Source organism: Hyperoodon ampullatus (genome assembly GCF_949752795.1).
Source record: "Hyperoodon ampullatus genome assembly, chromosome: 1".
Lineage (NCBI taxonomy): Eukaryota > Metazoa > Chordata > Mammalia > Artiodactyla > Ziphiidae > Hyperoodon > Hyperoodon ampullatus.
In genome coordinates, this window is record NC_136914.1 from 205,335,716 (window position 1) to 205,360,215 (window position 24,500).

Below are 24,500 nucleotides of genomic sequence, written 5' to 3' on the forward strand. Positions count from 1 at the left end.
TTAGCCAGAAGCTCTAGTCCTCTTAGTGTAGAAAAATGGAAAATATGGGAGGAGCTTTTGCCAATACTGCCAGGAAACAATAGTTTGAAAATCATTTGTAGTAGTATTTTAGTTTCAGTACAAAGGTATATAAGAGCAGAGGAGGAAGTAAAACTAATAATTCTCTACCTAGCAGTTGGAGGGGAAAACAGGAAAGAAGCCTGGATATATATTGGAAACAGTGCCTTAAATGCTGCATTTAAAAAAAATTTATAGTCCATATCCTTATTATTGACTTGGGGAAGGCTGGCTCCTCCAGGCCCCCATTCTTTGGTCTAAACATCTTTGCAGGTAACCAGCATCCCAGAAGAGCAGATCCTAGTTGCTGTGTTCCCTGGCCTCCCCACTTCCGCAGAGCTGTTCATCCTTCCCCCCAAGAACTTGACAGAGAGGAGGAAAGGCAATGAAGAGGACCTGGAACAAGTAAGTGAAAGAAAACTAACTTGGTAGGAGACTTGCCTCCACCTCATAATCTAAGGGGACACAAAGTATTTCCAGCCCAAAAGTGAGATGAGCCCTTTCCTATGGGTCCATCAGACTGTCACTCTTTGTCCAGCACCCAGGGCTTTGGAGAGCCATCAGCCTTACCCAGAATAAACACAAATGCATAAACACTGGAGCATTCAGCTACACAGGAAAGAAGAGTACCCCTGAAGTCATTCATTCCAACAGTTGCCATTCCTGCAACTTGCTCATGTCTCTCACCCAATGACTTGTTCTGGGGAAAAGAGATGGGGGAGATGAAGAGAGGAATTTGAGTTTCCCTGTCTATTTCTGGGGAAATGTGCTTCCTGTCTTTAAAGATCCTAGTCAATAGAAGTTCTGCTTCTAGGAAGAAAATGAACTGGTTTTAAACATGTGTCTTTGGAAAGAGATGGATTGCCTCATCTTGCTTTGACTAAGGAAGCAGCATTCCCAAAAGGGATCGTGATTTACTGTCCTTATCAAATGGCATATAGTTCTTGTGATCTGCATACTAGCCTAGAAATGAAGTCAGTGGTGGTCCCATGGTTCTCCTTCTCTTCCTGCTCTTCCTGCTCTTGCTGGGGTCTTAATTGGCCGTGCTTTGCTTTACCCTTCCATGCTCCTGTGATGCTAAGTTAGAAGTAGAAATAAGTGAGAAGGAGGCTGCTAAAAATCAGTGTGGATCAAACACATTTGCTCCCATACGAGTTAATCATTGTACAGATGTCTTCTGCATCCCTCTGCTACTCACCTGGCTGTCACCCCATCCCCACATCCATCCACAGTCCTCTGAGAGCTGCACAGATGCCATCATGGTCAGTTTCTCTGGAAAATGAAGTGGATCCTTTCATTGCAGGGCTGATATTGAAATTGGCCAGATATAAATTCAGCTTCTCAATGCATACATCACTTTTACAAGACCTCTTTACTCTGAAATAGCAAGTGGCATGTGTGAACTATATTTGGAAGCTACAATATCCATCCATTTAGATAAATAGGTAATTACGGTGATGAATAGCAGCTGTGATATTAAGGCGCGTACAGCGAGATAAGAGTTAGGGACAACAGCCTCAGTCTGCCTCAGCTTTCATGTGGGAATTACACAGTGATGAAATCGATGTTACGTGTTCTGAGACTTGCTGGGGAAAAGTAAAGAGGAAGAATTATCCCTAAAAAGGAGGCAGCTTCTCCTTTAATGTTTGCCTCCCATTGTCTCTAAAAGAGAAACAGCAGAGGAGTGGGCTGGGGTGTATGCGCCTGCTTTAATCCTGGCAGGGACTTCTCTACCCTGTGCATATTGCTTGTTCAGATTAAAGAACTAACGGTTGGTCAGTTGACTTTCTTTCATTGGGACCCACAACAGGTCTCTCTATGGAAAGTTATACAGGCTTAAAAGGCACTGAACTGGGAGTTGAATGGAACCTCTATGTCTGTTGTCAACTCGAATTCACTAGGTGACTGTGGACACTCCTCTCTCTGTTTCACTCTCCTCTCCAGTATAAGCAAATAATACCAGCTGTGTCCTTGGCTTCACAGGGCTCTAGGGGCTGGGAGAACCAAATGGATAAAAATGTTCCAAAATCCTGTCCTCTGAGTGAACATGGTCATTTTTTGCCTATTGACCCTGGTTTCTTATTCCATGAGGGAGCATCGTCACATGACATTTCTTCCCATGCAGCCTCTCTCTCTCTTTCTCTCTCTCTCTTTTTTTCCTCCCCAGATTGTAGAGACGCTGTTTAATGCTCTAAACCAAAATTTGGTCCAGTTTGAGCTGAAGCCAGGGATTCAAGTCATTGTGTATGTCACACAGCTGACTTTAGGTGAGTGCCTGTTGGGATTCGTGGGGTTGGGGGGGGATGAGTATGGTGCTCTGATATCCTGGAGAGAAAAGGGAGGAGATAGTTACCAAACACTTTTCCATAAATGCCCGTAAATGGCTTTGTGTGGTGATGGCAAAGAAAGATCAATCACATCTTTCTGGAGGCTTCCTGTTAAGGTGGCAAGAAGACTTCCTTAGAAGCGGCTTTGCTATTGAATTCCTGGATGATCTTGGGGAAAAACCTACAATTTCTTTGGGCTTTGGACTTTATTATGTTTTTTTATCTATAACAGTTGGGGTTATATGAGGTAGTCCTCAGGCTTTCTTAATTTCTATGATTCTCTGATTCAGTGAATCTTGGTTGGAAGACTAGATCAAATAACCTTAAAACTGTCTTTGATTTATAATGTGTAACTCTTAAATAGAAAAAGTGACCAGCTCTAGGTGGTTGATTTGTGAAAGGAATAAAAAAAGGCATGTCCCATTGGGCATCCACCTCTGGCTCTCTGGAAAAGCCTATGTGCTAAACGTTTCTAATTAATAAAAACTTTTCAGATGAGGAGATTCCAAATGTACCCATCCAGCAGTGTTTTACCACAACCGTATAGAGGAAGAGATTGAAACACTCCATCAGTGTTTAATCCAGAGTTCCCCATGGGCCACCTATAATCATGTTGACAGGCAATCGGGCTGTCTAAGAGAAAGAACATTCAAGCCCTATTCCTACTCCCCTTAGCTGCGTACAGTTTACACAAGGAGCAGCAAGTTTCCCCAGGCAGAGCAGATCCCTAAGAAGCTGTAGATCAGGGGTACCATTCTCATCATTGAAGCCAAGCTCCCTCTGCCCAGATAGCATGTAGGACAATTGGAGGCTGGGTATAAGGATGGAGACCAGCTGGCTTCCTTTCTGCAATGGATACTCCCTCCAGCTAATAGCTTCCAAGTGAGCAAGTCTGTTCTTTCTTCCTAGCTCCACTGGTGGACTCCAGTGCTGGGCACAGCAGCTCAGCCATGCTTATGCTCTTGTCAGTGGTGTTTGTCGGCCTGGCTGTGTTTTTGATCTACAAATTTAAAAGGTATGTGCTACCATCACTCAGTTTTAATCGTGGGGCTAGATTCATGGGAGCTGATTCCTCCTGTAACTGACTAAACTCATCCTAAATAGGTGATGTTAACTGTCCCTGAAGCTCTGCTTGGCATTGGTGGAGAACAGGAATGGTTTAGGGTCAGGGAATAAAGGAGCTTAAGAATCTGAACGCTCTCCAGTTTATAATTATGTTGAGTTAGGAAAATGAGTGGTAGCCTATGAAATCAGTTAATTCTCTTCAAGAGAAGTTTGAGGGGTTTTCAAACCTCACCTAAGTTTCTAAAGTAAGGTCTCAAATATTTAAGAGATCTTTTTCTACAGCTTACCACCCATTCAGGGTGGTTAAGTGGAGAAAATGCAGCTGAAATCTGATTATGCATATATGCACACACACATATTTTCTTACCTTGTATTACTGATATCCAACATCTCTGTTTAAATTTGCATGCCAAAATATACAATTTTATACTCCTCCCTATTTTTCCTGTTTATAGAGGGAAATTGATCAGGAAAACCAAACCCCACATGTATTCAAAAGTTATTTTTGAAGGCCAGAGGTGGGGTGATGTAATAGGATACTTATTAAAAATGAGAAATTGAAATCAATAATTCTGTACCGTTATTTGAATAATGTAATACATCTAACAAGAGATATGCTGGTTAAGAGTATGAACTCGAAAATCAGACCCAATCTTAACTTTCAACATTTGCAACCTTAGGCAACTGAATTTGCCTCTCTAAGCCCTCATTTCCTAATGTGTAAAATGGAAAAACAATAATACTTTGTAGGTTTGCTATATGTTTTCAAGGTAATAATATCTATATCTAGTACATAATAAAAAATCACAAAAGCTAAACTGCTATAAATAACATGCCTCCCAAAGGCTTCTCCTGTATTACAAATTGGCACATAGTAGGGCTCAGATATATCAGTGGCATAGAAATGTGCTTCATAGGAAGCCTGGGTAAAGTAAAAATATCATTAATTATTGTCACATGAGTTTTGAATGTATAACTTGGTCCTGGGAGTTTTTCTAGACTCTGAAGGTAATGCTTTTAGATTTTGGAAGATATCAGTGGTAAAGGTGCTTCACTCTACCTCCCCCGCCCCCAGCCCCCATCAGCTCTCCTCTAGTGGATTTCTCAGGCTTAAAAACACCAGTTTTACTCAATAGACATCTCAGCATTAGCCAAAACAGCAGGAATTCTTAAACACTCTCCACTAGAAGGACAGAGTGGGGTTTACCTTTCTATTCAATTTATAGACCAGTTATGTGAGTTCACATCCTCTTGGATCAAGATGGGTCAACCCACCTGCCGTGTTCCCTTTGAAGAAGGGGAAAAGCCTTCATATCCAATGAGCGAGGAAAGATTCAGTATAGAAACAGTCTGGTCAAAGCAACACCCATTTATGGGTGTACTTCAGTTACACACAAAGCACACTTTTGTTCATTCAAGGATTTGGTTGTGGGGAAGCCTGGTGGTTGCTGGGACTTGAAGATCAATTAACCCAAATGTATCACCTTCTGGCTCCTAGACCTGCATGCTCGCTGAGGACCAGGGCCAATAGAAGTCCTGCAAAGAGGTATTTGTGTCAGGTGCCTCCAAATTAAGTCAGATCTGCCCTGTGACTTAGAAAGTTTTCTGCTCTCTTGTAAATGTTGCTAAACTCCATAGATAGTCAACTTACTAATGTCATCATCTCTTAATGTGCAGACTTTAATACTTGAATCTATGCCAGTTAATGGCATCTCTGAATTATTCTACCTCTATTGTCCCCAAATATCAGCCAACCCTTTCTATGTCCCTAGCAGGGAATCGGGATACAGGAAACAAATACTAGTCAAACTGGATAAACGGTTTGAGTCAAGAGTAACCAATCAGGCTTCCCTGGTGGCGCAGTGGTTGAGAGTCTGCCTGCCGATGCAGGGGACACAGGTTCGTGCCCCAGTCCGGGAAGATCCCACATGCCGCGGAGCAGCTAGGCCCGTGAGCCAGGGCTGCTGAGCCTGCGCGTCTGGAGCCTGTGCTCTGCAACGGGAGAGGCCACAACAGTGGGAGGCCCGTGTACCACAAAAAAGGAAAAAGAGTAACCAATCATCAGTTACCTCTTCTCTTCCAGTCACCTTTTCTGGACGTTTTCCTCCCGGTGCCCAAGCCCTTTGGCTGAGGTCCTTTTGGATCTCCCTTTGTTTCTTTGGTCTCCTTTCCCTCCTCACCACCTGGAACTCCAGTGATGGCTGTATGGAGGGTGCATAGCTTGCTGACAAGTAAAGGTCAGGTTCTTATCCATGATTCCTAGAGTCTCCTCTGCTTCTTTCATTTCTGTCCAATAGAACTTTCTGCAAAGATGAAAACACTCCATAATCTATACTGTCCAATACAGTAGCCACTGGTATGGTGGAAAAACTGAATTTTAAATTTTATTTAACTTCAATTAATTCAAATTTAAATAGCTACAGCTGACTAGTAAACACTTTGATGGCACAGGCTAGGGAAAGGGTAATTCTGTTTCTGTTTCCAGATCACTGGCTGTGCTGTTTTCAAACCCCAAAACTTTCTCTCTACCATCTCCAGCATTAATTCATTAAGCCATTAATTTATTCAGTGAACATTTATTGAGCACCTGCTGTGTGCCAGGCACTGAAAACAATCTCAGTGTCCCAAGTAGTCACTTAATAGAGGAAGATAGGATTATTTAAAGGAATCTTGGGGATCATGGTAACTCTATTCTCCTTCCTCTGTTAAGTGACCACATTTGATCTTATTCTTGGATAGTGACTGCTATTTTGTGATGTCTTAGGCAATATAATTAAAAATCATTTTGAGATGGCTTTTATTTTCTGAAAACTCTTCCTAACAAGACCTTCTTTCTGTACTATAGATTTGTTTTTTCTTATTATCCAAGAAAACTTTTGAAATTTTATATTTCTTCCAGTCTTTTTTCAGTAAGGCTTTCATCACAGTGCAAAGCCTACTTTGCTTTCTCTAAATTCCTCCCACGGACTTCTAATACTTAATCACAGTTGGAAATAACAAATAAAAACTGAAATTTATATAGGTGACTTGGATTGATCCATCTTACTCCTCTTATTAAAATTTACATGAGGGCTTCCCTGGTGGCGCAGTGGTTGAGAGTCCGCCTGCCGATGCAGGGGACGCGGGTTCATGCCCCTGTCTGGGAAGATTCCACATGCCGTGGAGCGGCTGGGCCCGTGAGCCATGGCCGCTGGGCCTGCGCGTCCGGAGCCTGTGCTCCACAACGGGAGAGGCCACAGCAGTGAGAGGCCCGCGTACCGCAAAAAAAAAAAAAAAAAAAAAAAAAAAAATTTACATGAATGTATAGCCCAAGACATGCCTCTAAATCTCATTTCCCACCTTTCTTATCTGCAAAAGCAGGGTTTAGTCTTGACTTTTTGTCTCAACGGTCCTACAAGTGGATGCGTTAAGAAATAAAAAGCAATTTGAAAAAAATTTTAAATGCTGCAAGTTGTGACATAAAATTCATTCCCTTCCAACCATCTATTAAAAATATTGAAAAAATATGCCCATTTTCAGAGATTAAAATAAAGTGAACAGTCTTTATAAGGGCAAATTTATCCAAATCCTCACAGGTATCAATCATTAAAAAAGCAGGAAAGGGGAGGCAGTGACCTCTGGCTACAGCTCTGAAGTACCCAGACTTGTGTGATCAGGAATGGTTTGACTGCCCCCAGCACCTAATAAATATTACAGTTGATCCCAATGTTCATGAGTAATATGTACTTTTATGACTAGAAGAAATCTAAGTCGTTTGGCTGCCTTTCTGTTTAGATAAGAAGAAAGTAAGGGCCAGCATGAAATTTTAATTACACACATTTAGAGAGCCTGCAGTTTGCTGCCTCACATAGAATCTCTTCACTTAAGGTTCTTGTAAATTATAGTAAGCTGGTTTAGACCAGTAGGAGTCAGGAGGATACCTCCCTTAATGTATGGAAAGCAACCATTAAAAACATGAAAACTGGACGTAAATGAAAAGTAGAAACTGTCCATGTTTTAAACATCTTTTGGGATCTTTCCTTCCAAATTAGCTATGGAAGACCTTATTAAATGCCTCACATTCTACCTCATTGTGGGGTTAGAGCAGGGAAGGGAATGTAGATGCTTGAAAATACCACTGGTTGGCACTAGGGCAACAGAGTGATTCCGCACAGAATGTTCTGGTTTGGGGTAGGTGTCAGATGTCTCAGGTTTTAATAACATCTCTGCCAGTAATCAGCTTCATGAAATGTCTGGACTTCGGACCAATTTCCCCCTCATTTAATGAGGTAAGAGAGGGCTCTTCTACCTGTAAAATTCTAAGATAAAAGTGTGGTCTTTTTGTTTGAGAACATAATATATGAAAATAAAAAGAGCATAGGCTTTGAGGTCATTTATTCATTTATTTGACAAATACTGAACGTAAACCACATGCCAAGCACTGTGCTAAGTTAAGTGTAGAGCAGTGAAAATGGAAAATGTAGACCTTGCAGACATGGGGCTTTTTGTGGGAGAGAAAGACAGACAGAAAACAAGTCCACACACATAGCCTATTCCATCACCCTAAACCAACACCCTATTCGTTTCTTTCATAGACACCATCCCATAATTACATATTTATGATGGGAGAGAGTGGGTGGTCAGGAGAGGCCTCTCAGAAGTGACATGTAAGCCAAATTCTGAAGGACAAGAAAGACACCGTCACGAGAAGAGTAGAAGGAGGTATATTACAGAGGGAACAGTTGATTCAAACCTCGTCCCCAAGGTGGGGACGAGTCTGATGTATCAGAATCTTGAAACTCAAAAGTTTGGGTTTCAGACCAGCAGCATCAGTACCACCTGGGTACTAGGCAGAAATGCAGAATTTCAACCCATCCAGTTCAGGCCTATAGAGTAACAAATGCATTTTAACAAGAACCTGGTGAGGCATAAGCATATTGACGTTTGAGAAGCGCAGGATTAGAAGAAGTCAAAGGAGGCTACAGAAGCTGGAACACAGTGGGTCAGGAGATGATGGAGATGGGTCAGGAGATGAATACTCCAAGCAGGTTTCAGTTTGAACCTACCTGCTCCTCCAACCTCAACTCTGTCTGCCTTGTTTCCAAACCTCCTACCTTTGTGCCTTTGAAGGAAGTTATTTAGCTTCTCTTAATCCTTGCCTTAATCCTCTCCACACTCCTAAAAGAAAGCTATTGTTATTCCTATTGAACAGATGAGGAAACTGACTATGGAAGTATTTAAGATACTTGGCCCATGGATGGTGTTCTAAAAATGGTAGCAATGGCTATAAGTCTTTTATTTCTTGGCTATTCATAAAGAAAACCAATGTGAATTGACGAAACTGATACAAACTTAGAAAAAGCTGTCTTTTCACTATGATACAACCTTATGAGTCTCAAAGTCCAGCTCCTTTGTAAACGTAATAACTGGTAAATGTTTTAAGGGTTTAGTGCACACTTGGTCAATAGCATTGCCCTTCTGTTTACACATGCTGGTTTTGTGCCTCAGAAGAAGGTGCATGCCTCCGAGAGTTCTGTGGGTTACATCTCCCCTGGGCACCCGGGCCCCTCCTTGTGTTCATTGGTCTCATGGGGACAGTATCTGGGTGGCCAGCCCCTTTCCCTGACATTGGTCCTGTAAGTAGCTTCTTCCTCCACCTTATCACCCAGGATTCCCAGTTGCCCCAGTCGGGCATGCCCCGTGGTCGTAATCTGATTTTGCTCTGCCCCGTGTAGGAAAATCCCCTGGATTAACATCTATGCTCAAGTCCAACACGACAAGGAACAGGAGATGATTGGGTCAGTGAGCCAAAGTGAAAACGCCCCCAAAATCACACTCAGTGACTTCACCGAGCCCGAGGAACTGCTGGACAAAGAGCTGGACACCCGGGTCATAGGTATGTGTGCTGGTGTCACCAGGCTCCTGAGTCCTCTGTCCTCCAGACCCTGAGTCAGCCAGCCCATGTGGCCTGTCCTTCAGGTAGGACTAGTCTGGAGGGTGGGGGAGAAAACAGTTGGCTACGGCAACATAATCATGTTTTAAAGTGTCCGCCACCTCTGACCACATGAAATCGGTGGAACTTTTTTCTCTTAGAAGTAGATCAAGATCAAAAGTGCTGGAGTCTGAGTGGGAGAGGGATGAGGCCAACTATTACTGTTGGACTTTCTCTTTATTTTTTCTATAAAGCAAAAGCATTATATGTCCCAAGAATCACGTGAATAGGCACTCTGCCATCAGATAGCCCTGGATTCATTTTTTTGCTCTACCAATCTTCTAGCTCTGGTACCTCTCTGTGTCTCATATTCCTCATCTGTGAAATGGGAATAATAGTATCTGCCTTATAAAATTGTTGTGATCATGAAATGATATATATCATTAGCACAGTGTCTGCCACGTAATACGTATTCAGTACCTGTTGGCTATCAGTATTGTGATCAGCAGAGTATAAGATGGCAAGGTATTGCTCCTACCTTGTGTGCTGGGGTGGGAGATGGCAAACGTTAAACATAGGTAAGGTAAGCCAGTGAACTGGTACGATAGACTACCCAGGTGCCCTATTTCATAAGCACACATTAAGGTGGCTTGGTATTTAGCAATAAATAAAGCACAGACCCACGCCCTGGTGACAGGTACATCCTTACCTCCCTCTGTCTTCTCTCCCCTGCAGGAGGCATTGCCACCATTGCAAACAGCGAAAGCACAAAGGAGATCCCCAACTGCACTAGTGTTTAATACCAACAAGCCACGTGGTCAACCATCTTTCTGACTTTTTATTTTTGATGGTTCCTATTACTCTTATTATGGAACAATGAAAATGTCTTTTTTACCTTTTGTTTACCAAGGGCCCCTTCATATATAGCAGGCAGATGCTTAGTTCTGGGAGGCGAAGGCATTCATAACTGATTAAAATGAGGCACAAAGAATAAATGACTGTATTTGTGCTAAGGGCAAAGGATGCATCTTCCCATGGCTTTCTTGCTTCATTCTGCCATTGATGGCGCAAGGAATCTTGTTTTCCTTGCAGTCTTTCTTTCCTTTTATTTTTTAAGTTGGGTTGGCTTTCCACTAACCTCCCATCCTCCCCCACGCCACAAGCCCAAATCACCAGTACCCGCCTCCTCCCTCCCAGCACGCACCTAAAACGTAAACCATTTCCCAGTTAGGTCTGCAGGAGGAAGGTTGGTGGGGAGTGAGCGTAGCTGCAGGAGGCGTGCACACCTGTCGGAAGAGGCCCTGCCCCGTGCATGTCCATTGCAAGCTGCAGATGGCTTATTGTATATAGTTACAATGTAAGTAGCTCTTTATTTCCTGAGAAATAATTTAATGTTTAGTAAAAAAGAAAACAGAAAAAAGAAAGATGCGTCTGTTGGCTTATGCACCCACCTTCAGAGCTGACCCACCCCCAGGCCTGCTTGACGCTGGTTTCTGGATGCTCTCCAGTTGTCTGTCACACTTATCTCTTGCATCTCTGTGTCCCTGCCATCGCTGGTTTCTATTTCTGTATATAAAGGGGGGAGGGGGGAGGGCTTCTTTGAAACACCTAGCAAAGGAAGGACGAGAGTGACATCATAGACCCAGGGGTTTATTTTTTTGTTCCATCCGTGATGTGAAAGAAGTTGCCAGATGAAGCCCACTACAGACTTCAAACTGAAACCCAGATGGGGAAACAAGGCTTCCCCTCCAAAAGGATGAGGTTGAGGATAGCTATCAGCCTGAGGTTTTCTCTAAAAAACCCAGGCAGTGGATCTAAAAAGATGACATTCTGTTTTCCGGTTGGATTCCTTGGAATTGAATAATGCTTATGGGGAATTCTCTGGCTATTCTTACCCCAGAAAAATCCCTTGGGCACTAGGTCAAGCCCAGTGAGTGCCTCAGCCTGGGAGAAGTTAGAGGTGGGAGGGAGCTGGCCTTCGTAGAATCCTGTGACCGTGCAAACCCTGCAGACCCCAGAGGGGTGTAGCCTTTAATGATCTTAGTCAAAGTTGATTCTCGCAAAGCTGTGCCGCTTGCTTGTCAGACGTACACAAGTACACAACTTCCTTAAAGTCAAATGTCTACCTTCAGTTCCCTGAAGGCAGTTCTTGCATCTGGGGCGAGTGACTTTCAAAGCCAGCGTTCTCTTTTCCTGCACCCCAGCCCCTTCACAGGGTTCATGTGTCAGTTCTTTTTAGGAGGGTCATTTTAAGCCATGCTGTAAGCATTGTTTTCTTTTCAGGATCAGCCTGAGCGTACTTGTTTTATAAAAATGATATACTGTATATATATATATGGGAGAAAAGGCTGAATTTTTTACCTGTTCATTTTTGTGGGATATTGTTCACATCCTTCTCTCTGAGACCCTGAGAGAATATGACCTTGAGAAATCGGACTGGCTACATCATAGATCAGAATTAGGAATATTTCTAAAGATCTTGCTTTTTCGTTTCAAGGGTTAAATGGGGCAGACAATTGCAATACTTGTACTAAACACTGGAATACAAATGCATGAGTCATATCTATATATACAGTATATGTACATATACTGTTCTTGGTTTTATCGTTCCATTTGAATATTTCTACTGTAAAAAAAAAAGACAGTGGTTTTGAAATTGTTGAAAATAAATGTATTTTTGTACATCAAAGCTATATACCTGGCTGAGAGTTCTCTCTTTGGGCAGTTGTCTTGATCTGTTGTATTATTCGACTATTGCTGCAATAATGCTCCATGGGAGAAAAAAAAAAAAACGACTAGCTTATGACAACATATATTGATGTTTTGCTTGTGAGTCTTCAGGTTGGCTGTGATTTGGGTGAGCTCGGTTGGGACTGACCAGGTTCTCCTGGGCTAGTTTGGATGCAGGCTTCAGTTGTTTGAAGTCTGCTCCATGAGTTGTCATCATTCTGAGACCAGCAGCTACCCAGGGCATGTTATTTTCATGGTGGATTACAGAATTCCAAGTGAGGCCAGCAGCATACTCTATCCTCCAAGGCCTTGGTTCAAAATGGCCCCTCTATTTACTGTCACTGACATTCCATTAACTAAAGAAAACCATATGGCCACGTTCAACATCAGTGAGCTAGGGAAATAGACTCCGGTGCAAAGCATTACTAAATTACATGGCAAAAGGTGTGGATATATAATTCCAATCTACGGAGGGTAAGAAGAATTGAGGACAATAGTTCAACCTCTTCTACCTACTCAGTTTCTGTGACCCCCATGGGGAACTTACATTAGATGGCCCGTTTGAATCAGTATCCAAGTTTCCCATCTCAAATGAGCAGAAGTCTTGGTAACCCCAAGGCCTTTGAGTCCAACACAAGCTCCCAGTGGGTGGTAGAGGTGGGACTCCAACTCAGTCTTAAAGATTTCAACAGGAGACATGAAAAGAGGAGAGGAAACCAACATGACATATATCCTTTTTTTAAACCTTTTTTATGCTGTTTGATGCATCAAACCAGCAACAAATCTCTTTCCTGCACCAAGTAAGGAATTTGGAAGGAGGTGTAACTGGCTGTCTTGTACCTTAGCTAATAATGGAATGTGAACTAAGTGCCTAGAATGAGGGCTGCAAGTTAGAGTTTTAATTATTTATTGTTCAAAATATGTGATACATTTCCATGGATCCCAGAAACCCAAGAAACCAGAAGTTTTGGTCAATAATTTGCTCCCATATTTTGGATACTGACTGACTACTCTGGAATCATATTTTCTGAACTCAGTTGAAGATATAGGATTAAACAAAGGTGGTTTTCTTTCAATTTGTGAACGTGTTTAAAAATTGTATATTATTCTTGGTATAACTTTTCTTGTGTTATACTCACCTTTTAAAAAAATTTACATTCTGTAAGTACCTTCCTCAAATATTGAGAATGTCATGTGGTACCTCTAAAAGAAGCAGTGAGTTTTTGGGTCTAACTCCAGTGGTTTATAACATAAAGTGCCTAGACATCTTTAAGGGATTTTTAATGGTTTTGAACTTCCCCAATAATATGAAGTGTCTAACAGTCCTATCCCAAGTCAAAGGAGAATTAGTTTTTGCTTTCCATGAGATCTGAGTTCTCCTCATGTTAATTTTATGTCCCGGTTGATAAAATTGCTCCACCAGAGTAAAGAGGAAGAAAGTGAAATAAAGTCATAAACCAGTGTGAGTCAGTTGTTTCATTTGGCCAAAGTCATGCTATGAATATAGCCTCTGTATCCACCACCAGCATAGGCCTGTCAGATTTCTCAGTAGAAGGCAGGCAAAGGCACATGGCAGAGGGTGTGATTGGCTTTGTAGCTAGTTCTCTGCAGGGTCTCTCACCAGTGGTGAGGACACTCTGCATCAGAACTGTCTTCTCTAAGGCAATTCTAGACCAGAGAAGTAAGCTTGCAGAAGTATTCTGGGGCTAGATTCCAGCTATCAGCATCATAAGCAGATTCTCTGAGGATTCTCATGTGCACTAAAGTTCAAGAATAGCTGCTCTATCTGCCACTAAAATAGTTCAGGCAGAGTTACAGGTAAAAGTCACCTCCCCGGCTCCTGTTACCGTGATACAAGGCACGTTAATCTACAGAAGTGAGAACAGCTTCCAGATTTGCTCATTTCCTCCTGGGCAACAGCTGCAACTGTGGGAGAGTCACCCGATTGAGTTATCTAAAACAAATCACACTATGAGTCAAGGTGGTGATGGACTGTGCCTTGGAACAAACATTAAGCCAGGAATTAGGAGATCTCTGACTTTTAGCAAGTCATTCTAGACCACAGTTTCCTTATTTGTAAAAGGAAAATGCTTTATGGCCTGCCTTACCAGCTAGTTTTGATTTCCAGAGATGTGAAAAGCATACTGCCAATTCCAAAATTATAGAGAGATGACTAGTGCTTAGGAGTACTTAAGAGAACTCTCTTCTTCTGTAGAGGGATAAACTGAGACGCAGAGAGGAAAGTGATTTCCCTAAGGCTACACAGCAAGTTAGTGCAGAGCTGAAGATAGAATCCATGTCCTCTTTACTGTAGGGCAGTATTCTTTCTACCACGCGCCTCCCCAGCAAATGCAAAACTGATGGGACTGCCCATCATTGAGAGTCAGTCGAGAGCCTGATGGATGTGGCAATATGGCCCCCATATTTACAATGTCCAGAACGCTTTAGAATCTAACTTCCTGAGTGGGCTCATCATTCAGTGGCTCACGACCCTCCAAGTGCCATTGCCCTGCTGATGCACTGGTCTAGTTGCCCATGGCCTGATGCCTTTGCTTCCCTCACTGGACTGAAAGAAGGCTGCTCAACAGACAGCTGCCAGACCCCAGCTTCACACACTGCGCTGCTCTCCTTTCAAAACATTTGGCCTTATTCAGAGGGAAGAAGGCCAGAGAGCAGACATAAGCAATGGGAATGCCTCATCCTGACTCACACCCCAGATCCTGCCGAATTCTCTTGTCTGGTCCAGTGGTACTGCCAAAGGGGCCATGTAGTCCAACGATTACCTCCCAAAGTACTGCTGCATCTCGATGTCCCTTAAACTTAATTACTGCTAACTTTACAGTAGCAGAGTTAAATTGCTCTTTGTCTCTGTGTTTTCAGGCTGTGTATCATTATGAGATACAGGTTCATTCAGAGAGGAACCAGTGGGACATTGTATATGAAAAACAAAAGAGAGCCTCTGCTAGTGTTCAATTTCTTTGGAGACTCAGATTCTCAATAAAACTTGAATGCACTGCTTTTTTAATTATCTGAGGCCCAGGGGGGTAAAATGACATCATCAGCGTCCAGTTTCCCTGTCTATAAATTGAATATAATGACATCAACCTCACAGTGTTGGAACCAAGATCAAATACGATAACTTGGATAAACCCAAAATAACTAGACCTTGACAAATAATGAATTGAATCTGAGAAGCTCTAGTATTGTGCTAGATCCTTTTCCTCTGTCCTTCCTGGCCTCAAGTTATAAAAATGATCTTACCAGTCTTTCACCAAGGGCTGTACTGCTAGAGAAAGAATTCAGAATTACTTGACATTACGTCTCCCCCATCTGGAAGAGAGTTTTGGTTACAATCCACTGTTTACATCTTATTCCCAGAAGTCACTGCTTACTTTATTGCTTTTTGTTGTTGTTGTTAATATAACTGACCTAATTTTCCTTGGATCATATGGAGGGGGCAAGAAATGGACACTTGTAATCAGGACTACACTTGTAATCAGGACTACCAGAAACGCTTCATAAAGTTAAAGACTGGAGGCTCTCAGGTCCGGAACCATGCTCAGCCTTGCTGAATGTGGCGATGCCCTGGAGAGAGCCACGCTACTGGACAGAAACAGTTCGGCCTTGCTTGTTTATGGTTTTGACTCCTTTATAACATAACTTGCTTCTTATATACACTCTCTTCTCATACCAACTTTTTGTGATGTACATTTCCAGGTCCTGGGGTCCCTCAAAGCCTCTCTGAGGGTCACTGACTTGAGTTCCTTTATCTTCATACATTGAAAAATAATCAGATAAAACAATGATTTGTAAAAATATACCTTTTATATAGATGGAGGTACCAAGGAGACGGTTTCTTGCCTTCAACTCTGGTCACAGCTCAAGGAGAGCTCTTTCAGAGAGTGAGCACAAGACACATTCTTTCCAAAATGTCAGCAAAGACCGAAGAAAATAGATCATGACAGGCACACATGCCATCTGTCATTATGGCTTAGTCTCTGGGGAACGGAGCTGTTTGCAGCCATTGGAAATTAACTAGATAAAGTGGGGCCTTCAGTGGTTTGCTCCTGAGAAAGTATGTGGTCTGTTCCCTGAAGAACAGAGACTTCTTCTGCTGAGATGTCTGTGCCGAAGCATCCCAGGTGCTAAAGGCTGCCGGGCCCCAGGGGTTTCTCCCCACCAAGAAGGCCCTACTTCTTCCTGGAGCCTGTCCCAGAAGCTTCTTCCTACAAGGCAGGCTCTTTTGTTTCTTATTCTCCCTTGCAAAGGGTTATTGCTGCCCATGTTCAGGAACTGGCTGCAGTTAAAAATGTGTCCAAGCACGGTAGAGGGGAAGAGACAGGAGGCCATACAGAAGCAACAGAGACGAAACAGAATTGCTTTTCTTGTCACTAATCTGTCTTTCTTGGTTTCTAGGTAGAATCACCTGGGAAGCACATAATTGTCTCCATAAACAACACACCTGGTCCTTGGAAAGCCAGGATGGATTTCTTTTGCTGACCTTCCAAAATCTTATGGTTCAGTTAGAGAATTGCTGGGCTTCTTCCATTGGCAGCTGGGACATTCTGAGGGTGGGGTGTCAAGGGGAAGAAGAGGGGAGAGATGAGGCTAGAGAAATAAAGTTAATCTTTGTCAATTACAGAGCTCCCCTCGACGCATTCTTATTTCAACCTGTCAATTTCAGATTCTCCTCTGTGAGGGGAAAATACAGATGCTCCCCAGATTTCTAATCTATTTATAATGGTAACAAGACAACTCTAGCCAGTGTGTGCTCATCATGAGCTAATCATCCTCTGCTATGCCTTGTGCCTCCTAATTAGTGGCATGTTGGTTGCCTACTGATCAAGTTGGAGCCTCATCCAGGCGATAGGGAGGGCAGGTAACAGGAGGGAAAGCTCCGAGTCCAGTCGAGCTCAGATCTTGGCAGGCTTTCTAACAACAGGTGGGCTTCACACCTTGCCTTGAAATGTATCCCTTTTAAAGAGGCAGCCACCCCTTCCATGGGTGCTAACAGGAACATGGCAGGTCTCCAAACATGGGTCTCCTTTCTGTCTAGGAGATTTCCATAGCAAGATGCTGTCCTTCCAAAACCTCTTGGCTCAATCATATAGACCCAGCAAGTGACATCAAGTAGAAGAAAAACAAATAACTAAATAGGCACCTGTAGCTGAGAATGGGGCAAGATCCTTTTCATTCATTAATTCAAGAAATATTTACTGAAACCCTGCTCTCTACCGGGCTCTTTACTAGACAATAGGACTATATCAATGATCAAAACACACAATTTAGTGTGACCACATCTTTTTTTAATCCAAACTGGGACACAGTTGGGGGTACATGGAGCACTATTAATAATTACTCTGGGAAAACAAGCATGACACAGGACTGTTTCAAGCAAACCAGGAGGTAGAGTCACCTTAACATAAAATTCAGAGGGAACATAAAATCAGAGATGTGTCCATGTTACATTTACCTTTGAATTGTTTTTTCCCTTTCAATCCCCTACCCATAGATGGAAATCCAATTCTCTGAGCCTAAAAATTCTTTATGGATATCGCCTATCAGCTTTGGAGGATTTGAAGACCTCTCATTGGGGTGGTGAACTCTTTCCTAGTCAGAGGTCAGTGGGCATAGCTTTGGATGGTTTTTAAAAAGATATTTAAAATATTATATCAGTTAGGATTTTCGTTGCAGAAAACAGACACTGATCTTGGCTAATTCCAGCAAAATGGAATTTCCAAGAAGGCTATCGGGAGCCCACAGAATCAACTCAAGTTTGGAGACCATAACTTGGAAAGAAGCAGGAGCTAAGACAGATCTAGAGGGATCCGGAAGCACAGAAGTGTTTTCCGGGCAGATAGCATCTAACCAGGGGACTCTTCTTGAATGAAAGAATGTCAATCATTTCTTCTATCCTCATGTTACTGAAGATGCAAAATTCCAGATAAATTTCCTAACTGGTAAAGTTTAGGGCACATGCTCACTGCATGGTACAGTGAGTATTATGGGCTGAATCCTGTCCCCTCAAAAGTCATGTGTTGAAGCCCTAACCTCTAGTACCTCAGAATGTCATTGTATTAGGAAATAGGGCCTTTAAAGGGGTAATTAAGTTAAAATGAGGTGTTTAGGGTGGGTGCTAATCCAATCTGACTGATATCCTTATAAGAAGAAAGTAGGGCACAGACACCCACAGAGGGAAGACCATGTGAAGACATAAGGAGAAGACGGTCCTCTAGAAGCCAAGGAGAGAATCCTCAGAAGAAACCAACCCTGCTGACACTTTGATCTCTGACTTCTAGCCTCCAGGATGGTGACAGAATACATTTCTGTTGTTTAAGCCACCCAATCTGTGGTACTTGTTATAACAGCCTTAGAAAACTAAACGGTGAGGATAACTCTCTGGGGGAATAAAGCTGTATTTCTCTGGCTTTTCAGGTGGGGGTAGAGGCATTTGGATTTACTGTTCCGCTTAGATGACGTACACTAGGAGAAATATGAGCCCTCCACCACCACCACAGGAAATAAGTGGTTGGCTATGAAGGCACAATGGATTCTGGACAGAGAATGAATGTCCACTTCAATAACCTTTCAAAGAAGTTTTGAAATCACTATTCTTTCAATCTTTATTGAGCACAAACTAAGAAACTAAGTGCCTGGTAGTATGTTAGGTGGTTGGAATTTCAGATATGAATATACGACCCCTTTCCTGGCCTGGTGGAACATTCTGCAGTACTCAATTTTCTATCACACATTTTGGGGGACAAAGTGCTTTGATAATTTAGAAACAGTTAACAGAGATGTATAGGGATGATCCTTCCACCCAGAGGAAGGATGGTGGTAAAACTTAAGGAAGAATTTGCAAAGGAAATGACATTTACACTAGACATTAAAAATGTTGGAATTTGTGGGCTTCTCTGGTGGTGCAGTGGTTGAGAGTCCACCTGCCGATGCAGGGGACACAGGTTCGTGCCCTGGTCCAGGAAGATCCCACATGCCGCGGAGCGGCTGGGCCCGTGAGCCATGGCCGCTGAGCCTGCGCGTCTGGAGCCTGTGCTCCGCAACGGGAGAGGCCACAACAGTGAGAGGCCTGCGTACCGCAAAAAAAAAAAAAAAAAAAAAAAAGTTGGGATTTGCTCACACTTTTTTTTTCATCTAGTATCTTCCTTTCCCTTCTTTCTCTGGCAAAGTGATAGAGCTCTAAACGTTGAAGCAGTGGCAGAACTGGAGGATGAATGGAAATGGGGCAATGGTGGGAAATGGGCTGGAAAGACAACTATGAAATCACAAAACATCAGGGATTTAGAGTTAGAAAAATGTTGACCTTATTTGCACAGGATAGCTTGTATTTTCTGTATGACTCCAAATGTTTATGATGAGCTTGTGTTCATTTCATGGTTTAAAAGAAGAAAGTAAAAGTCACATCAAATGTTTATAATGGTTTTCCAGATCTAGTGGATTTCAGGGTATTTCATTAGAGTCCTTTTTAATAAACTTAAAAAAAAAGTAAGAGATTGTTCTGCAATACTGATTATTAAGCATAGTTAAAATAAGAACATTCATAGGTCAGAGATGGACAATAATTTCAAGAGACTTGTAGCATAATGTCTGCTAGAGAATGGTTTATTGGTCTTTATAAATGGAAAAAGAAACTAATTACTTAGGTCTTCCACAATGAGTATTAAAGGTACAGGAAATCATTACTCAAGATTCTTGGCAAAAGAAATTGCTCTTATGTTGCTCTCTACTACTCTTTTGTCTTATTCCTTTCGCAAAAGCAGAGAAACTTTTTTGTCGAGCAATTTTGCTGGCAACATCCCATCTGTAAGTAATTTGCCATTGTTAACAAACGTTGGAACCGAACAACACCAATTAAGGTTTTAAGTGGTTATCAAACATGGTGAGAGATTCTGCATGAACTGTCAGGTGAAGAACTCAGCTTGAGGAAGGCATTGCCTGGTGCTGGAAAACATTTTAAACAGAAGGGAAACTTGGACCAAATTTCTCCCCTGAGCCTTAGCACCCACCTGACCCTCTGATACAAAGGGTGACGGCTAGAGGTTCAGAATTGGAACTACAGAAGTCATGGACCTGGATGCGGCCACCCATGGGAGACATCAAACAGAAGGTGAGCACGTTCAAACCAGCCCCACCAGCTTTGGAAGGTAGGCTGCTCTTTAAACAATTTTTCATTTATAGTATTTTTTATGAGTGTTTATCAATGTGTCATGCAACTTTCCTTCCTTCAAGTGAATGTTCTCCCACTCTGAGCTCTCAGAATTCAGGGACCATGTCCCACCCCGGATTCAGCTAGGGCGTTGCCTCCACCTCTGGGGGCAGAATCATGATGTTATCAGAAGGATTTAGCCTTTGCAGGGCTTACATCTTGGTTCAGTTCCAACTTCTGCATTTACTCCCTGTGTGGTCTCGGGTGAGTCTCTCATCTCCCCAAGCCTCAATTTCCTCCTTGGTCTTATGGAGAAAATAAGATAGAAAGCATGGAGCGTATGATAGGTTTGGCATAAGTGAGCATTCCCTCTGCCCCCGCCCCTTCTTCTGTGCTTTCCTAGGACACCTGTATGACAGGGCACAGAACTCCTTGCTAAGGAAGAGGCAACCCAGGAAGGCTCAGACCCCCCCAGAGGTGTTCCTCGGCCCCCTCGGCCATGGGGGCTCTACTCCAGCCCGTTCATCCACCCAGAGCTGCCTCCCCTCCCTTGTGTAGGAAACAATGAAAAGCAATTTAGAAAAGACAGCCACTAAACCAATCCCCGCCCTGTGAAAGTTTACACCTATTCTTTTGTGGGGTCGCAGAAAAGAGCCAAGGTATCAGTAATTTTGTAGAGGCAAACTGAGGGCTGGGACAGTGAAGGAGACTAGTGGCCTGACCGGTGACGTTGCTGGGGGGCTGTTGGAGGATGAATGCTGCATTGCTAAACGCAGCCATGCCTGCCAGCTGAACGGCTCCTTTGCTTGATAACAAATCCGAGACCAAGCAAGGTCCTTCCGGGAGCCTATCATTAACTTTGTTATTATGGTTTTTATCAACAGTGTGCCAATTTTCCTGCATCTTTTAAGATCTTTCAATTATGGCCTGCTGAGGTTTTCTTCCCTCCTCTTCTATCTCCTGGCCTCTCCCCTCCCCTCCAACCTTCTTCCCCAAATACCAAGGTGTCTTTTCTTTCCTACTCCCAAGTTGTTCTCCTTAGAAAAGAATGGCCGTGACAGGGCTGAGAACGCAGCAGGATTTGGCATCTCTCTGACTGAGGGGAAAGAAATATTTGTATATTATTCAGCGTCCTCCAAGTTATTCATCAGAAGTTTCATTTTTCACTAAAGTCTTTTCCTTATCTTGAAGCCATTGACATGAATATATATCATGAAGTTATAAAGACTGAGTTACACTTCACTGGCTACTGCTAAGATTCATGGAAGCTCAAAGCCCCAGCTAGTCCCTGGTGTACCAAGCCACTGCGTCTCACGTCTGCTTTCTTTTTCTTACTCAGCAAACACACTTACAGGTTTTGTCCCTTCACTGTGATATGAGAATGATTGAAAATACACTCGGTGTTACTTGATAAAAGACCTTTGCCAAAAAGGAGAACAGCTCTGTCATTTGAGCATATTTCCCAAGGGCCTTGAGATGTGCTTGAGCCGGGTTTAATGGGATGTTTTTGAGCCGGGATGCTGCCTGATGGGCCAAAGGCAGAATCTTCTGTGCAGGGTTGCTGGCCCCAGGAGACTATGGAAGTGCCCACGTTTCAGTGCAGGTTAGAATGCTGGTTGGTAGGCTTGTTCCCTGATGGCTGAGGTACCTGGGCAGGGAGCAGCCTGGTGGTTCATCTATCCAACCACACTGCTGTTACTAAGGGTGTTCCCAAGGAATAGCACCTAACAGGCTGTATTCGTCTCCTAGGGCTGCTCTGACAGATTATCATAAACCAGGTGGCTTAGAACAGTAGAAACGTATTCCCTCACAGTTCTAGGGCCAGAAGTCCAAAATCAGGGTGTGGCAGAGTTTTAGCTCTTTCTGGAAGCCCCGAAGTAGAATCCATCCCCTGTCTCTCTCTCCTAGCTTCTGGTGGCAGCTGGCAATTCTTGGCATTCCTTGCCTTGTACCTGCATCACTCCAATCTCTCCCTCTGTCTTCACATGGCTTCTCTGTGTGTTCTCCCTTCTCTCTTATAAGGACACTTGTCGTTGGATTTAGGGTCCATCAGATTAATCCAGGATGATCTCATCCAAAGATCCTTAACTTAATTATATCTGCAAAGATTCCTTTTCCAACTAAGAAACTTTCACCACGTTCACAGGTTCTGGGTGGATATATCTTTTGGAGGGTCCTCATTTCAACTCACTCTAAGGCCCATTCCTAAACAAAGGTGTAAACAAAGATGCAGGTAGAAGGATAGAAGTGGGGATAAGCAGAATATCTGTGCAGGAGCTCTCAGCATCCAATGCCAGCCCCCATGATCCATTTCTTTCCCCCAACTCTTTCTTCCCCCAACAAAACTTACCAGGCCAGGGACCCTTTGGCTCTCTAATATGAATCTGGGCTGTCTGCTTTGGCTTTGTCCTTCTGGTCTGCATGCTATGAATTTTATTATTATCATGTGTCTTAAGTTAGCCAAGTGGTCTATCATTGACCAGAAATGTCCCATTATACCCCTGTCCCTACTTCTCTTCGAAGAAGAAAAGTGATCTGATTGCTCAGATTTTAGGACACAGATTGAGCTTCCTTGGTTGGTCGTTGGCATCACTATGCTGCTATGATGTGGCCGTCCCTCAGCAAAAAAAAGGGAGTTTTCTTTTGTATGCATTCTTGTAGTTGTCTACGTTTTCATGAAGTAGACTGAGCCATTATATCCTGTGATTTCACTGCAGCTTGCAGGACAGGGGAAGGCTGGTGTAGAGGCTTGGTAAATATCTAGGCTGGGCCACATGTATCCCTCAGGTTTCTCAAAATATTCTGCCTTTAGGGTTTGTGGCCCAGGTCTTAGGAACAAGAAGGTAGCAAGTTGTTTCTCTTTGTCTTTTCCCATAAGACCCTTGGGCACCCCTCGGGTAGGAGTGTTTGAGACAAGAGTGGGACATTTTTTAATACATTGCCCTCTTCTAAACCATCTTAATCCTATAAAATCCTACCATTACTTCATAGGAACTGCATCTTGAGTTTAAAGGGCTTTATTCCTCTTCATCTGGTGGAGGAAGGTGATTTCATGCACCCCTCTACCATGAAGGACCAGTTATTCCGGAGTTAACACAACCAGAAACAACCAAATTGAGAAGATAGAGAAGGGCGTGGTGTGGGTATGTGGAGAGAAGACCCCGTGGGGGATGGGTGAGAGGAAGGACAAGCTCCAGTGACTGAGCTGTCTCTTCCCAACACATACCTACTGCTGAACAGCGTTTCTACAAATCTAGCCCCTTTACAGAATGATCCACCTGCCATACCCCAGATGCACCCAGGACCGTTCTAGTCTCTGGACTACCTGAGTCTGAGAAGCTCTCGGACTCTGTCCATCTAAATCCTAACCATGGAATACACCCAGCACAAGTGTGTCTCCCTCAGCAAGTCTTCCTGGTGAGTCCAGCTCAATACTCCTCCCCTTTCCCTGCTTCCCATGTGTTTGCTATATGACCTATAACCTTGCCAGCACCATTTTCCTTTTCTCCTCTTTTACCGTGAGAGGGGCAAGAGACAGAGAGATGTAGCATAAAGGATGCAGAACTGGAAGTCAGATGTCCTAGATTCTAGTTCTAGCTCTTCTCATATTATCCGGTTGACTTTGGCTGGTGATTCAGTCTATCTGGGCACATTTCCTCCTCTATAAAATAGGAGTCGGTGCTGAACAGAAATGATGTCTGCCCTGCCTGTCTTATCAGGCCATTATGTGTATCAAACGAGATGCCCCATCCTGTAATGAATTTAATGTACTGGCTCAGAGCTGCTACAACAATAAGCTGAGTGTGAAAGCAATTTCCTGGCTTCTCCCTACGCCTGTATTTGCACTTCATTGACTGCAGCAGGTCGCCCAGCACCAGCCTCTGTGAGTGCTGGCTGCTAATGTCTCACAGCTGCTCCTGCCCCAGAGGGGTCCCCATCTCTCCTGGCAGTAACACCCCAATCCCACTCCTGGATGGGGCAAGTCTGTGGTATAATTTATGCTTCAGAACCCCCTGCAGATCAAGTCAAAACTAAACTCCACAAGGCCACATCCTTGCTCGACTTTTCCTCCCTTTCCACCCTTCTTCCTGCTTTCCCTTCGTGCACACTCTTAATAAATTGCATGCTCCAAATCCCTGTCTCCAGCTCTGCTTCTAGAAAACCCAACCCAAGACACCATCCCATGGTGGTCAGATCACAAAACAAGACATCCCCATGCCTGTGTTCAAAGGGTTCTTACAGATAT

The 24,500-nt window shown here is 43.3% G+C and overlaps 1 protein-coding gene across 1 annotated transcript in view; it reads left to right on the forward strand.

The window, feature by feature from the left end:
• SORCS3 (sortilin related VPS10 domain containing receptor 3) overlaps positions 1 to 10,160 on the forward strand; it is a gene marked incomplete at both ends in the record, with an annotated part of 605,319 nt that extends 595,159 nt beyond the window's left edge. Inside the window, 5 exons of the mRNA XM_079708894.1 lie at positions 331 to 462; positions 2,225 to 2,324; positions 3,294 to 3,399; positions 9,164 to 9,324; positions 10,096 to 10,160. Coding sequence (XP_079565020.1) covers positions 331 to 462; positions 2,225 to 2,324; positions 3,294 to 3,399; positions 9,164 to 9,324; positions 10,096 to 10,160 — 564 coding nt within the window. The remainder of the gene's footprint in view (positions 1 to 330; positions 463 to 2,224; positions 2,325 to 3,293; positions 3,400 to 9,163; positions 9,325 to 10,095) is intronic.
• Positions 10,161 to 24,500: the final 14,340 nt, after the last annotated feature.